The 13,079-nt window shown below is 30.8% G+C and overlaps 1 protein-coding gene across 3 annotated transcripts in view; it reads right to left on the reverse strand.

Annotated features, from left to right (window-relative positions):
- The window catches only part of LOC143256628 (furin-1-like), a 145,006-nt gene that overhangs the window by 88,255 nt on the left and 43,672 nt on the right, over positions 1-13,079 (reverse strand). For all 3 annotated transcript variants that reach the window (XM_076514100.1, XM_076514090.1, XM_076514109.1), the window contains 3 exons: positions 12,641-12,729; positions 2,455-2,627; positions 661-876 (listed from right to left, as the gene is read on the reverse strand). In XM_076514100.1, the coding sequence (XP_076370215.1) occupies positions 661-876; positions 2,455-2,627; positions 12,641-12,729 (478 nt within the window). The remainder of the gene's footprint in view (positions 1-660; positions 877-2,454; positions 2,628-12,640; positions 12,730-13,079) is intronic.

The following is a 13,079-nucleotide window of genomic DNA, read 5'->3' on the forward strand; positions in this document are numbered from 1 at the left end:
CAAACACTTAATTTGAAACAGTGCTGCATTCAACATACCAAGTGACACACAAAAATTGATATTTAGGTGTATTCTTTTAATACTTACTTTAAAATTAATAAATTAACTAATATATAACACTAAAACTTGAATTATAACCTACAAGTTGATACTAAACTTAATGACACAAAATCGTAAAAGTCAACAAGCACAGTAATATGACCCTTGACCCATGAACAGTCGAAATAGGGTCTATTCTCTTAATACACCTTTCTATCAAGGATGCGAACAAAAGATGAAATTTCTGGTGGGTTCTATGTCCTAGCATATAAAATCCAGAAGATGGTTAAGCCTCTGAAAGCCAAGTTCACCACTATGGTTTTCACTTCAGGGCATTTAGGACACTAAATACTGCAAAAATAATCATTTAACATTGGTCTTTTGCTAAGTTTAACTCACATTCTAGTGATAAAAATATCTGCATGGATATTACATACAAATGTTTATTCAACTTTTTGAAAAAAATCACAGAAAGAAAAAAAATTTAAGCAATAAAGTTAACTAAAAACCAAAAGTTAAGTCCACAATTTAACAAAACCCCAAAATTTGAAACTTTTAGTTTTCCATAACTTCCTGTATACAATAAGCTTTATGAACAAAAGTGACCAAAGAATTACTCACTACATTGCGATCAACACGAGGTGTTCCACTGCTGTATGTTGTTGCTAGTGTAGAGGAGCATTCCTCTAAGTACCATGGTTTTCTTCCATGTTCTGTTGCACTACTAATTGATAAAGTGTATACAGAGTTAGTGTAACCATCACAGTTACAGTTGTCTTGCTGACGTCCTCCATTCCCAGAGGCCCATACAAAGATGGATCCTAAGCCTTTTCTTCCCTATAGTATATGTAATGAAAATACATTTTACAGATACCTACTGATTATGAAAATCAATGTTTCTGCAACATCTAAGTCAAGAACTATATAACAAGGTGATACTTTCAAAGAATAAAACAAATTGTGAGATGACTAAAAAGAAAATAATTATGTTAGGCAGTTTGCAATAAAAGTACTAGTAAAACTACCAAAAATTTCAAATAGTAATTTTACCACTTCAAATAAATTATATATACAACAATCAATAACACATTCAACTAACCATATTTAACTACTGGCACTGTTCATTTCTAATATTCACATCACTGATAACAAGTACATCCAACCAAATATAACTACATTGTATAGTATTTAATAAAAGTTTTATTACCAAAAATTTCCATGTTATCAAAGATACAGTATTATAGGAGTTTTCTAATTATATACAAATGATACCAATATTGGAAACTCCTAGGCAATACAGAAAAATCAGCAGTCAAGGCTTGAGCATTATTTATGAAATGTTGTAGTAAAGAACCTTCACTTCTTGAAATCTGTTTATTTTTAATACAATTAAGAAGTGGAATTGTCACCATCTCCCCAAGTTTAAGCAAAACAATGTAGATTTCTAATTTGCATGTCTACACCCATATAAACCATGAAATTTCTGTCATTTTGCATTTTTATTCTTGATGTAATAATGTTATTGATTTTTCAAATATTACTATTAAAAATACATTAATTATATTCACTGATATAGGTTTTTTTCTACTCCTGATTCTCTCTTCTATATTAATGTGTTTTCTCCTAACTAAACATAATCGTGTGCAACAAGCACTTGTTAACTGTTCTACCCATGGAAGATCTTCACTGGTTCTTTACTTCAGATTCCCACATTTTCTTATGACGGGCTATTAGAAGTTCATATTTATATTACTTTAATACAAATATTTGAATATGTTTTTAAAAGATAAAGTGTATAAGATGTTACTGCTGTTCATTATTAAAGTTGTCTAATGTTTCTATCAAGTAACAAAGTCAAAACTGGTACAGAAATTTTTAATAACAGTATGTTTAATTGGTAAACAAGTTTATTGAAGCTTAGAAAATCATATTTTTTTTGCTCAAATACCAAGTATTTTTGGTCTAAACTTTAGGCCACTTTATGTCTCAGATGTTTTTTCTTTTGTACAACCTTCTTACAGTTTCATAATGTTGCAGGTATATAAATATTTCAGTGAATATTCATTTAAGAAAAAGGAAAATGTACTATAGAAAAAGTTATTTTGTTTTAACACCAAACTTAAATTTAAAAAAATTTCATTTTCATCAAACAAATGGTTTTTACCTCTTTTTTTCTGTTCAAGATAAAAGGAAAAAAAATTCTTGACTTTTATTTAGTTTGAAGAAACATAAATTCATAAAGTACTTATAAATATCTAATCTATACAAAGCAGATTAAATGGAAAAATTATATATCAAGCAATTATCTGATTTAATATCTTGAGCAATTAAATTATTAAATGTATGACATTTTTATCTAAGTTTTTTAATACGGTTTCAACAAGCATATCTTTTTATCTAAAAAATAAACTATACCTTTGTAATACCATCAATAAAAGCTTTCTTTGCTAAATGTCCTGGTCCATCCACTGTCTTACCATCATCTTCAGGACCCCATGAGGCACTATAAACATCTATGTATTGAGAATTTAGATTAAGTGCTCTGGCTTCCACTTCATCTGTTACAGTCCCATCAAGCATGCGTACACCTATAAGCAACCAATACTATAAATTAGAGAATTTCAATACAACAACAAGACTCTTATACACCATGTGTGCCAATAGGTAAAGTGTTAAATTTAAAAAAGATATGCATAACATGAATTACCTCTAGCAATAAATAATCGCTATTTAAGATAAACTCTAAAACTTGTGTAATTCTTGTCTGTGCAAGATTTAAACCAACTTTTTAAAACTTTTATAATTTCAACATTTCAGTTGTACAGAGTGTAAAGCAAAATTTCTCATAATGTAAACTTAAATTTAGCTATAACAAAACAATAATCAGTAAGTGTAATAGATGAAGCTGAAAATATCCTAAGTACTATCTATTTCAAGTCTGTATTTGGTATAATAGAGATTTATACCCTCACTAGTTTCTGCTTATTCTGTTCTATTAGATGAGTCAATGCAAAAATTTGTACAGAATGAAACTACAACTGTAGAATACTTTATAACAGTGGGCAGTATTATTCTATTACATTTAATACAAAAGGTATCTCTAATCCGTTATGACGAGAAACTAGTAACAAAATATGACATTCCAGTTAATTAATACCAAATTTATTCAAAAACCAGGTACAAAACTAAGGTCTATACTATGTAAAAACTACACTGACAAACACAACACAAACATTATTTACAAAAAACAATGTGATAATTGCCACAACTTTTATATTGGAGAAACAAGTAGAAATCAAAAAGTTACCTTTACACATTTTTGAACACTGCAAATCAAATAAACACAACATAACCATAGAAAACACCCAAATACTAAATAAAGAAATGAACACAAAATTAAAGAAGCCTTACTTATATAGCAACTCAAGCCCAAAATAAACAAATAAAAAGGAACACCTTTATACCTATATTAATAAATATAATCCAACATCTAAGCACACCCTCTACATTCCTAAACTCAATTACCCAACTGCCTTCAAACATGTGGTCAGTTATTGGTCAGTTACCTTTCTTTCTTTCTTTGTGAGCCTGACAATGACCAGAGAAGGTTGAAACATTGTTTGCTCCTCTACATAGTGCCTTCTTTACCCATACCAGCCGTTTTTGCATATATAAATATCTCTAATTTTTAAACATACACTAAATAATGCCTCTAATATAACAGTGAAATACACTAACTGCAGTTGAAATATAACTGAATCATAGACTATATAACATCTGATAACTACAGAACAGTACTGAAACATAGATAAAGTATACAATAAAAGTGCATTATATCAACTTCTTACCTACCAGGGCCATTTTGTCTTAATGTTACAGCAAAATCACAATCGTTAATTGAAAAAATTATAGAGAACTTACCTTTTATTGGATTTCAGATTTTATTTTTGTAAACAGGAGCATAACATTCAATTGTTTGTATTAAATTGTAGTATTTAATAAGTCTGAAGAGAAATTTTGTAAATAAATCCCATAATACATTTGAGACTATAAATAATCACCCTCAAAGAAAAATATTTTTTCAACATTTTAAATTTTTTTTCCTTGCACTTTAGCACTGGTTCTGCCATATATGATTGGTATCTAAACCTTTCCCTAGTCTGTTTTCTTTATTTAAAAAAAAAAGTGTCTGGGCATGTTTAAACCTCAGTTGTAAAACTTATAGCCAATCCTAGTCGAAGGTGTCAATTTCAGTACAATGTTATCTCAATCCCTGTATTTCACACTTAACTAATTATATGAAGATGAGTAAAGCATGTGAAAAAGTGCTGTTCTCTGTATTTTAAAATATTAACAGAGATGGTGCTTACTATAGTAACTGCTATTTTATGTAGAGGTTGTATTTAGTAATGGTCAAGAGTACTTATATATATATATGTCTTAGAAAATTTGCTTCTGAAAAAAAACCTACAGTGGATATACATGAATTTCATTATTTTGTTATAGTAGTTTAAATAATGCTATATTGTATATCTATTTATCTTTATAATTATATTGAAAAATTAACTCAAAATACAAATACGTGCAGGAAACAGCTTGAACCAAGACTGTTAGGGTTAAGATATATCAAGTAGCAAGTACATGATCTTAACAAGAATTAGGCTTAACACTTTGAACTGAGAGAGAATGATTTTTGAAGTATTTCATATTTAAATTAGCAGTTTTAAAATCAATAAAATTTAGTGTAACTTCATATTCAATTCATAAGCAAAATATGATTCAGTATTTAGAATGATATCCTTATGTGATTTGTATGTATTACTAGTGCCACAGAATAATTTCATAATTTTTCTTTTGTTGTTGCTGTTTTATAATTAAAACAGTCGAAATGAAATATAAAAAGTCATGATGACGAGAAATCCACTTGAAGTAAAAATGTATTCATAAGACAATTGGTATCGACATTAAAAAACTGTTAATTTGAAGATGAATGAAGGTCAATATGTTGTTCTGTACTTTATTTTAAATAAAGTTTTAATACCCTTTACAACCATCTCAGGAATATATGAGTTATAAAAGTTTATTCTGATATTTTGTAAAAGATTTAAAACTCAGTGTACAATGATAATAATAAAACCCATATGTTGGTTGTGAAAAAGACTAAACACCTTTGTCTCAATAATACTTGAGGAAAAGCTGTCACATTCTCACAGATGGAATGTCAATACACTAAAGATCTCAAGTTTTGAACTGCAATATAAAACTTGCCCATAACAAAGGGAAAGTGACTAGTACTAACCTTTTAAGAGGTGAAAAGTGATTTTTCTTTATAATTTATGATGTCTGTACCCTATGGTAATTTATTGTAACAGGATGTATCATGTAACTAAAGTCAGGTGATGTTATTCAAACCACCTGTATAGTAAGCTATTTATAACAGTAGTGGCAAATAAATTTAGTGAAACAACACACACGGACATGTGTTAAAATGAATTTGTTTGAAAGTTTAAAAAAAAAGATATTCAAGTATTCAAAAGCTTTCTTACTATCATATCTACAGTATTGTGTTAATGCACCTGTGCTAGCTCGACTGAATGAAAGTAACCATCAACAAATGTATAAAGTTCACACTAATAACCTCATGTTTCTTTCAGAACAATAATCAAAAGTATGGCTGCAATGAGTCAAACATGAAATAATAATAATGCATTTAGAACACAATAAAAATGTTTTTATGTAAATATATGAATGTAAAAACCATAGTTAAAAATAAAAAAATGCTCATTTATTGTTTAGGTTTACTAAACAATATTATTTTCAGTCTTGTATATTAGTTGAAATTGTAAGGAGAGTATGTGATTATTAAAAAATTAAAAACAGACATTTTATGGACAATAAAGTTTTCAGATTTTAAATAATATACTAAAACATAAAAAATAAGTTCAAATCTGAAACAAATATAAATATCAATCATATTTCATGAATACTTTTTCCAAATGCAACTTTCCAAGATATTAAAGAATTTTATGCAAAACAACTAAATCTATCAAATTAATTGATTTTATGTTTCTTAAGCTACATGCAATTATGAAAGTTCTTAAGAAGTTTCAAACAATATCATCCACAAGTTTTTATTGTTAGAATAAAACACAAGAAGACTTGCATTGACCAAGCAGAAAGTTAGTAGCAGTTAGTGAACATGTTAAAATGATTTTGGAGCCTCACCACATTGTTACATTCTATGTTGACACATTCAGTCATGCTCCATTTGATGACCATACATCTTACAATAGCCTTTTCAGTTTAGTTTTCATTGCAAAAGACTCTGTCACAAGGCTTTCATATATCAAAAATACTCCCCATATACGTTTTATCTACCAAGTAGCACAAAGATGGTTGTTCAGTACAAGATTAATCAATCCAATTGTACCAGGATGTGCAACTCTACATCTGACAACTTGTCCAGTATATCTTAGTATGGCATAACATGAATATACCCTCTCATTCAACAAATGCTTAAAGTGCACACAAATTTAGCAAACATAGTATGGAATCAATATATATGCATGAGATGTGTCATTCTTTCAAATGAAGATCTTTCTTGATTATATTGAATACTGTTGCATGTAGCACTTTGACAACTTTTGCTACTGAGCCTCTTGATTGTGGATTATCACTTGTTAGAAAATGCTGCACTGTTTACCACAGATGACTTACTGATCCTAGTTCCCCAAGTTGATTGATATAATTTTCTTTTGAAATGTCAATTAATACAAAGGGCATCCCAGTCTTGGAAATTAAAATTCCTGACCGAAACACATCTTTATGACCTGAGTGTATGAATACTTTGATTGGAAGAGAATGTTACATATTTTTCTAAAAATCAATCTATTTTCACTGGCATAAAATTTCTTATAAAGTAATGGCAGAACAAAATGTATCAGAACCAAATTTTGAAATTGCTGGGTATATTATATCAGTTGTTGGTGTCACATGATTAGTAATTTGCATATTCAAAATTACTTTAATATAATGTGCTCAAACTCTGTATAAAATTATTAAATCTGAAATAAAGCTGAATAATAATAATATATAACCCTACTTATACTAAAACTAACATATAGGGTGTTTGGAAAGTCACTGTGCAGTTTTGAAAGCAGCGATAATAGCATTCATTCAGTCTATTTCAAGCCAGCAACTGATAGCAGTGTTCAGAAACAAAATAAGAAGGATCCAAGCCTGTATTGATGCCAACAGGGGTCACTTTCAACATTGTTTATAATTGTCATTTATATTTACCTCCTGTATTCTATACTGAAACATGTCTATTAATAAATATATAAGTGCACAGTGACTTTCCAAACACCCTGTATATACTGCATACCAGGAATAGTAACTGACGTGTGTGTGCATACACACACACAATATATATATATGCACAAACTCACCCTGAATATAGATGATTTTCTTTCAAAAATTTAAAAATACAATCAATATTTACTGATCATTATAGATCAGTTCATTAAATGGGTCAATCTCTATTTATTGGTTAATGCTCTAACAAATTTAACACCAAAATTGTGGCTGAAATGGATTAAAAAAGAACACCTACAGAGATTCACATGATGAAAATGAAATTTTCAACATTTGTTTTCTGTAGAACTGAATAATTGTTGTGGTGAAAAATGCATTTCACCATGTTACCATCAGTTTGACAGTTTGGCTGAATGTAGAACCAACTGTCAAGTGAATGCTTACATCAATTTTGAGCAAACTAACTGCAGTAAGCACTTAAAGTATGTCACGATGGTGTACCAATCAACTGGTTATTAATAAATATCCTGAAGTTTGGTTGAGAAGCAAAGCTTTCAGTGAATTTGGTGCATTGTCCTCTACCCAATGCAACTGTGCCACCTTATTCACAGGAATATGTGGATTCACTACATTCTGCAAACCATGATGCACATGAATTTACAAGTATACAGTTGCATAATGAATCAAAATGTAAAGTTACATTGCATGCCAGAAGTACATAAGTAACGCAGATCTGGTTAGACTGGCCTAAGTCAATAGCTCACTCAGGTGAATTGTAAACAACAAAAATTTGGTGAGGTATGCAATGGTATCAAACACTTTGAGAAGTTAAAACTTTACATCACTGACAAGACTCCTTGTTCAGAATAATAACTAAAAAAACATTTTACAAAATATATATATTTTTAAGCATTATTAGTTAGTAAGTTTGTTTATTGTTAAGCAGAAAACTAAATACTGCATTATCTGCACTATGCCCCCATGGATATTAAAACCAGTTTTAAGCTTCCAGACTCACTGCTGAGCCTTGGGGGCAAGTATTAACAGAAACTTAAGGCATGCTAAAGCTATAATTTTCTCATACTGAAAGTATATTTCCAATGAGTTCTTACCTTCTCTCACAAATTACTATTCTCATTCAGTGCTGTCCTCTATACACAAATCATCACGCATTAAGCGTCCACCAATAAGTGTAACATACTTTCATGACAAACTCTATTCAATTCCACCAAACCAACATTTCATGTTTAAGCAGATGATGGAAGTACTGGTTTTCAGTGGAAGTGAGAAGTGAGAAAGAAGGTAAGTAACTATCAGAAATACATTTTCAGTACATACAAATTATAACTTCTGATATAATATTATCTCCTCTCACATAAATATTTGGAATCCCACATTAAAAAGATGGATAAATTAGTGAGAGGGAAAGAAAGAAGCATCCTACAAAAGTGATAAAATAACACTTCCTAAGAAATTATGTGAGGTACCACACCTCTTTTAAACCAGATGTAATCTTTGCTCATCATACACAAATGTTGCATACATGGACACATCCAACTGGTAAAGAACTATGGTCAGAAAGTTACCCAAACAATGCAATATTTATAAAATTCAATCCCAAATATTAGGAAATTGTGATTTTAGGTGTATTTTAGGGCATGACCAACAAGGCAAGTCAACTACATCCAAATACATGCCACTAGAAAGTGATGTCCATTTATCAGTAGGATGTGGATCATACCATCAGTAAGTCAACTGCAATCCAAAACCCATGTCACTGGGAACAAAAATCCATGTTGAGGTATAAAAGAGGATCACACTGTTTTCACCACAAGTTTGTGAGGTCAGAAGAAATCTAGTATCCGACTCATGAATGAAACACATGTAAGTATGATAAATTGATAGATTGACCAAGAATCCAACATATGATGGATTAGAAATGAGGAAGGAATACATATGTGAGTACTTGTGTTGATTAGTTCCTCTCTAAATCCAAAAACTGGCTGCTGGATGATAGATCCCAATCAAAAGGGTGAAATATAATTTTGATGCCTCACTCCCATTATTTTTATGTTTTATAGTAGAGGATTTCACATCAACTACACCAGTAGAACATCATTGCCCTACTCTCAACTGAATGGTTTTATAATCATTTATGTATTTTATTTGTATTTCATTAACCCAACAGCTTGGAACAAGAAAGTAGTGAGGACTCTCAAACACCACTAGGATAAATGAGAAGTAAAATGCACTGGAGAGACCACAGGAATAACAACACCAAAGACAGTACAATGGGTGACCACAAAACCCTGTTCTTAAAAACAAACTATATCGATTTATTCAACACAAGACATGAGAAGTATGGGCAGCTATCCCCTTCTGCTTTACTCATGCAGTCCATGAGTGAGTATGGTCCAGCAAAGGCAAATTCTAGTACGAATATACACCTGCAAGCCATTTGTGGAAAATGTCCTATCTATGAAGAATTCATTGTGTAGCCACAAAATTATAATATGCAAATTGACCTGGCTTGAAAGTGAGGATTTGAATAGTTAAAGAATACTTGGTCAGGCACCACTCACCTCAGAGTGGGATCCAAACAATGAGCATTAATAAAAGAGAAAAGGGTCCCTGAAAAGGAAAAAAAATAATAAAAGAAAAAATAGCTTAGTCAAATTCTCACTGAATGAAAGAGAAAATAGCATATACAGGACAAAAAAGTCTGTCTCGATCAGAACAAGAATAAAGATGTGAAATGGAAGAAATGGAAAATAGCTAAAGAGAGAAGTTATCCTCTATGAGCTCTCAAAGTGTTAGGGAGGAAAAACAAGCTGGAGAAAAGAAAAGATATGTAGGAGGATAAAACGTACATGAAAAATCAATGGTAAATAAACACACCACCAATATCTACAAGAAAACAGAAGAAAGGAAGGAAGACATACAGAAAGGTAAAACAAAGAATGCATAAAGAGATGAAGAAAAGATACCACCTTAGTGGATGAGATAAACAACCACTGAAGAAAAGACAGAGTGGATCATTCCAGACAATTTCTGGCCAGTTGTAGAAAATTAAACAAAACACAGTTTACAGCAATGTTGCTCCATAATACCGATAGTATGAGATTCTTCAGCTACAGACCAAAAATCACAAATCTTCCAGTCAGTCAACCCACTTACCCTCATTCTCAAAGAAATGCACCAATAAATGTGGAAAACTGGATGAAGAGAAGAAAGCAAGACACCCAATGATATACGAGACATACTGAACCATCAATGCAGATCAACGACAATGGTAGGAGGAACAGTAGTAAGAGCCTACAAAGGATCCCTGCAAACTTTCCTTGGTCATGAAGAGCTCATAAAAAGAGCCCACATGTAAGCATGACACAGGAGGATAAGGGCTAATATGGAATATCATACTCCCAAAAAGTGACAGAATTTTACATATTATAATCAAACTGAAAACCCATCAAACAAAGAGGAAAAGGGCAGACTCAACTGAGATGTGCATAGAAAAAGAACACTCAAATGGACAAGATATTTGATAAGTTGCAGTGAGAACTTCTCCAACTTGATTAACAGCCCACATACCTATCTCAAAAAACAGCTGACAGGGGTAACAAGTAGACTCTTGTTCTGAAAGATTGAACAGTAGCCAAAAAAAGAGGGAAGCACAACCCAAGAGCCTTATAAGGGATGAATAAATGCTCTGAATACATGATCAAAAACATATCACCAAAGTAAAAAAATGAAAAAATAAAATAGGCTGATTGTGCAGGAGATGTAGGGGAAAATACAGTGAAATCCAGTGGTATAAAAAAGGCTGTAAAAAGTTTATCAGCCCAAACAGGTTTGACTTGTTCAGGAGAAGAAGGTTGACCCATAAAAAAATAAATCTCATGATGGATGATAGCAGAGAATTCCAATGACAGATCACCTCCACCTGCAGCCTGAGAAAAATAGTACTAAAGACATAACACCTGAAGTTGGGACATGAACATCAAAATCCACTGTAGAAATATGTAAAATAAACAAAAACATTTAATGTAAAATATGTGAGCATGAAAAAAATATATAAGAATAGGAAATTAGGATAAATTTAAAAATTCCTTCAATGTAAAGAAAATATAATAATAATGAAGAAATCACACCTTGGAAATTACACTATTAAATTCACAATTCACATGAATATCACCAAGAGAAAAGAAAAATGTCTGAATATGAGTACTGCCAAACAAGATGTGATAGTTCAATAGAACTGATTACAGGGAGTCACATGCATCATGAGAGAATGTTACAGTCTTATTGACACATGACGATTTGAACGAGGCGTATTGGAAACAGTAAATTCCAATGGTTTGTGTGCAAAATGTCATTTGCACACAGATGGCAGCACTGAACAAGAATAGCAAGAGATAACATACCATATCAGAAATATATGTTCAGCACACTTTTCTATTCCATATCGGGTTAATTTACTTAAATCAACAAATATTTAATTTTATTTTTATTGTTTTGCCACACTATATGAAAAGATATAATCATATATCTGGAAACAAATGTATATAATTTAAGTGGTAAAAAGTAAATGAAAACTATAACATGTAATATGTATTTCCAGTTCAGACACAAATTCTCTCACACATGTTGAAAACTAGTACTTGTACACCAGTTTAAACAAAACAAATCATGTTAATTAACAATTCGACATGTGATTACAAAAAAGAACTAAATAATAGTCCTTGTACCCAACCTTACTATAGATTAACTTTTCAAATGTGTAATTCAATTTTGGGCGAGTCCTCGAAAAGTTCGAATTATCCACTAAAACTCAAATTTTAGTTTTAACCTTTTTTAAGTTATTTTCCAATAAAAAATTCCCTATTCACAATACTAAGGTAGAAAATTGAAAAGCATGAGTATTCCAACTGTTTAACACTATGAGGAGAGGTTTTGCAAAAACACGTGGTAATTCCAAATGTCACACCAAAAGGCTATAAATGTCAAATAGATAAATCTAATTATAGGGTTAACAACATTTCCAAACACCTGTTATACTTTGAAAACCATACAAGGCATTTTAATAACATTATACATCCTCCAGAACATAAATAGGACCCAATAAAGTTTATTAAATGCATTTTTTTAAAACATTTTCCAAATGTACTTCAGCCATAAAACTAAAGTAACAACTGATTTAATATTTAAGAACATGATTTCCCAAACTTTGGGCAAAAAATAATTACACCAGCGATGGAAACAATAAAGTAATTAAGAAATACCTCACCTCCTATACTGGCATTATAAGCAATTCCAACACCACAGTATTCATTGTATGCAGTAGCAGCTACTTCTCCAGCACAACGAGTTCCATGTCTACATCAAAGAAACACTGTATTATAACAATTTCAAAGAATAAGTTCATTTCACTTAGACATTATTGTTATATGTATATAAATACACACACATATATTGTGCAAAAAGAAGTCCTTCATTGAAGATGTAATAGAAAATTTTATATACTTTGACAAGATGTATCACCTCACTGCTATTTAAATTGTGTGACACAAAGTTCTGAGACAACATGGGATGTACTGATCCATCTCGGCTAGGTACTAAACTAGAACTATCAATATAAAATAAATTTGAAAAAGAAATCTTGATGTTAGCCCTTACCATTCATATACTTGTTAAGCTTTTTACTAAACTCACTTAAATTTACTGCC

Source organism: Tachypleus tridentatus, chromosome 1, assembly GCF_004210375.1.
Source record: "Tachypleus tridentatus isolate NWPU-2018 chromosome 1, ASM421037v1, whole genome shotgun sequence".
Taxonomy (NCBI): domain Eukaryota; kingdom Metazoa; phylum Arthropoda; class Merostomata; order Xiphosura; family Limulidae; genus Tachypleus; species Tachypleus tridentatus.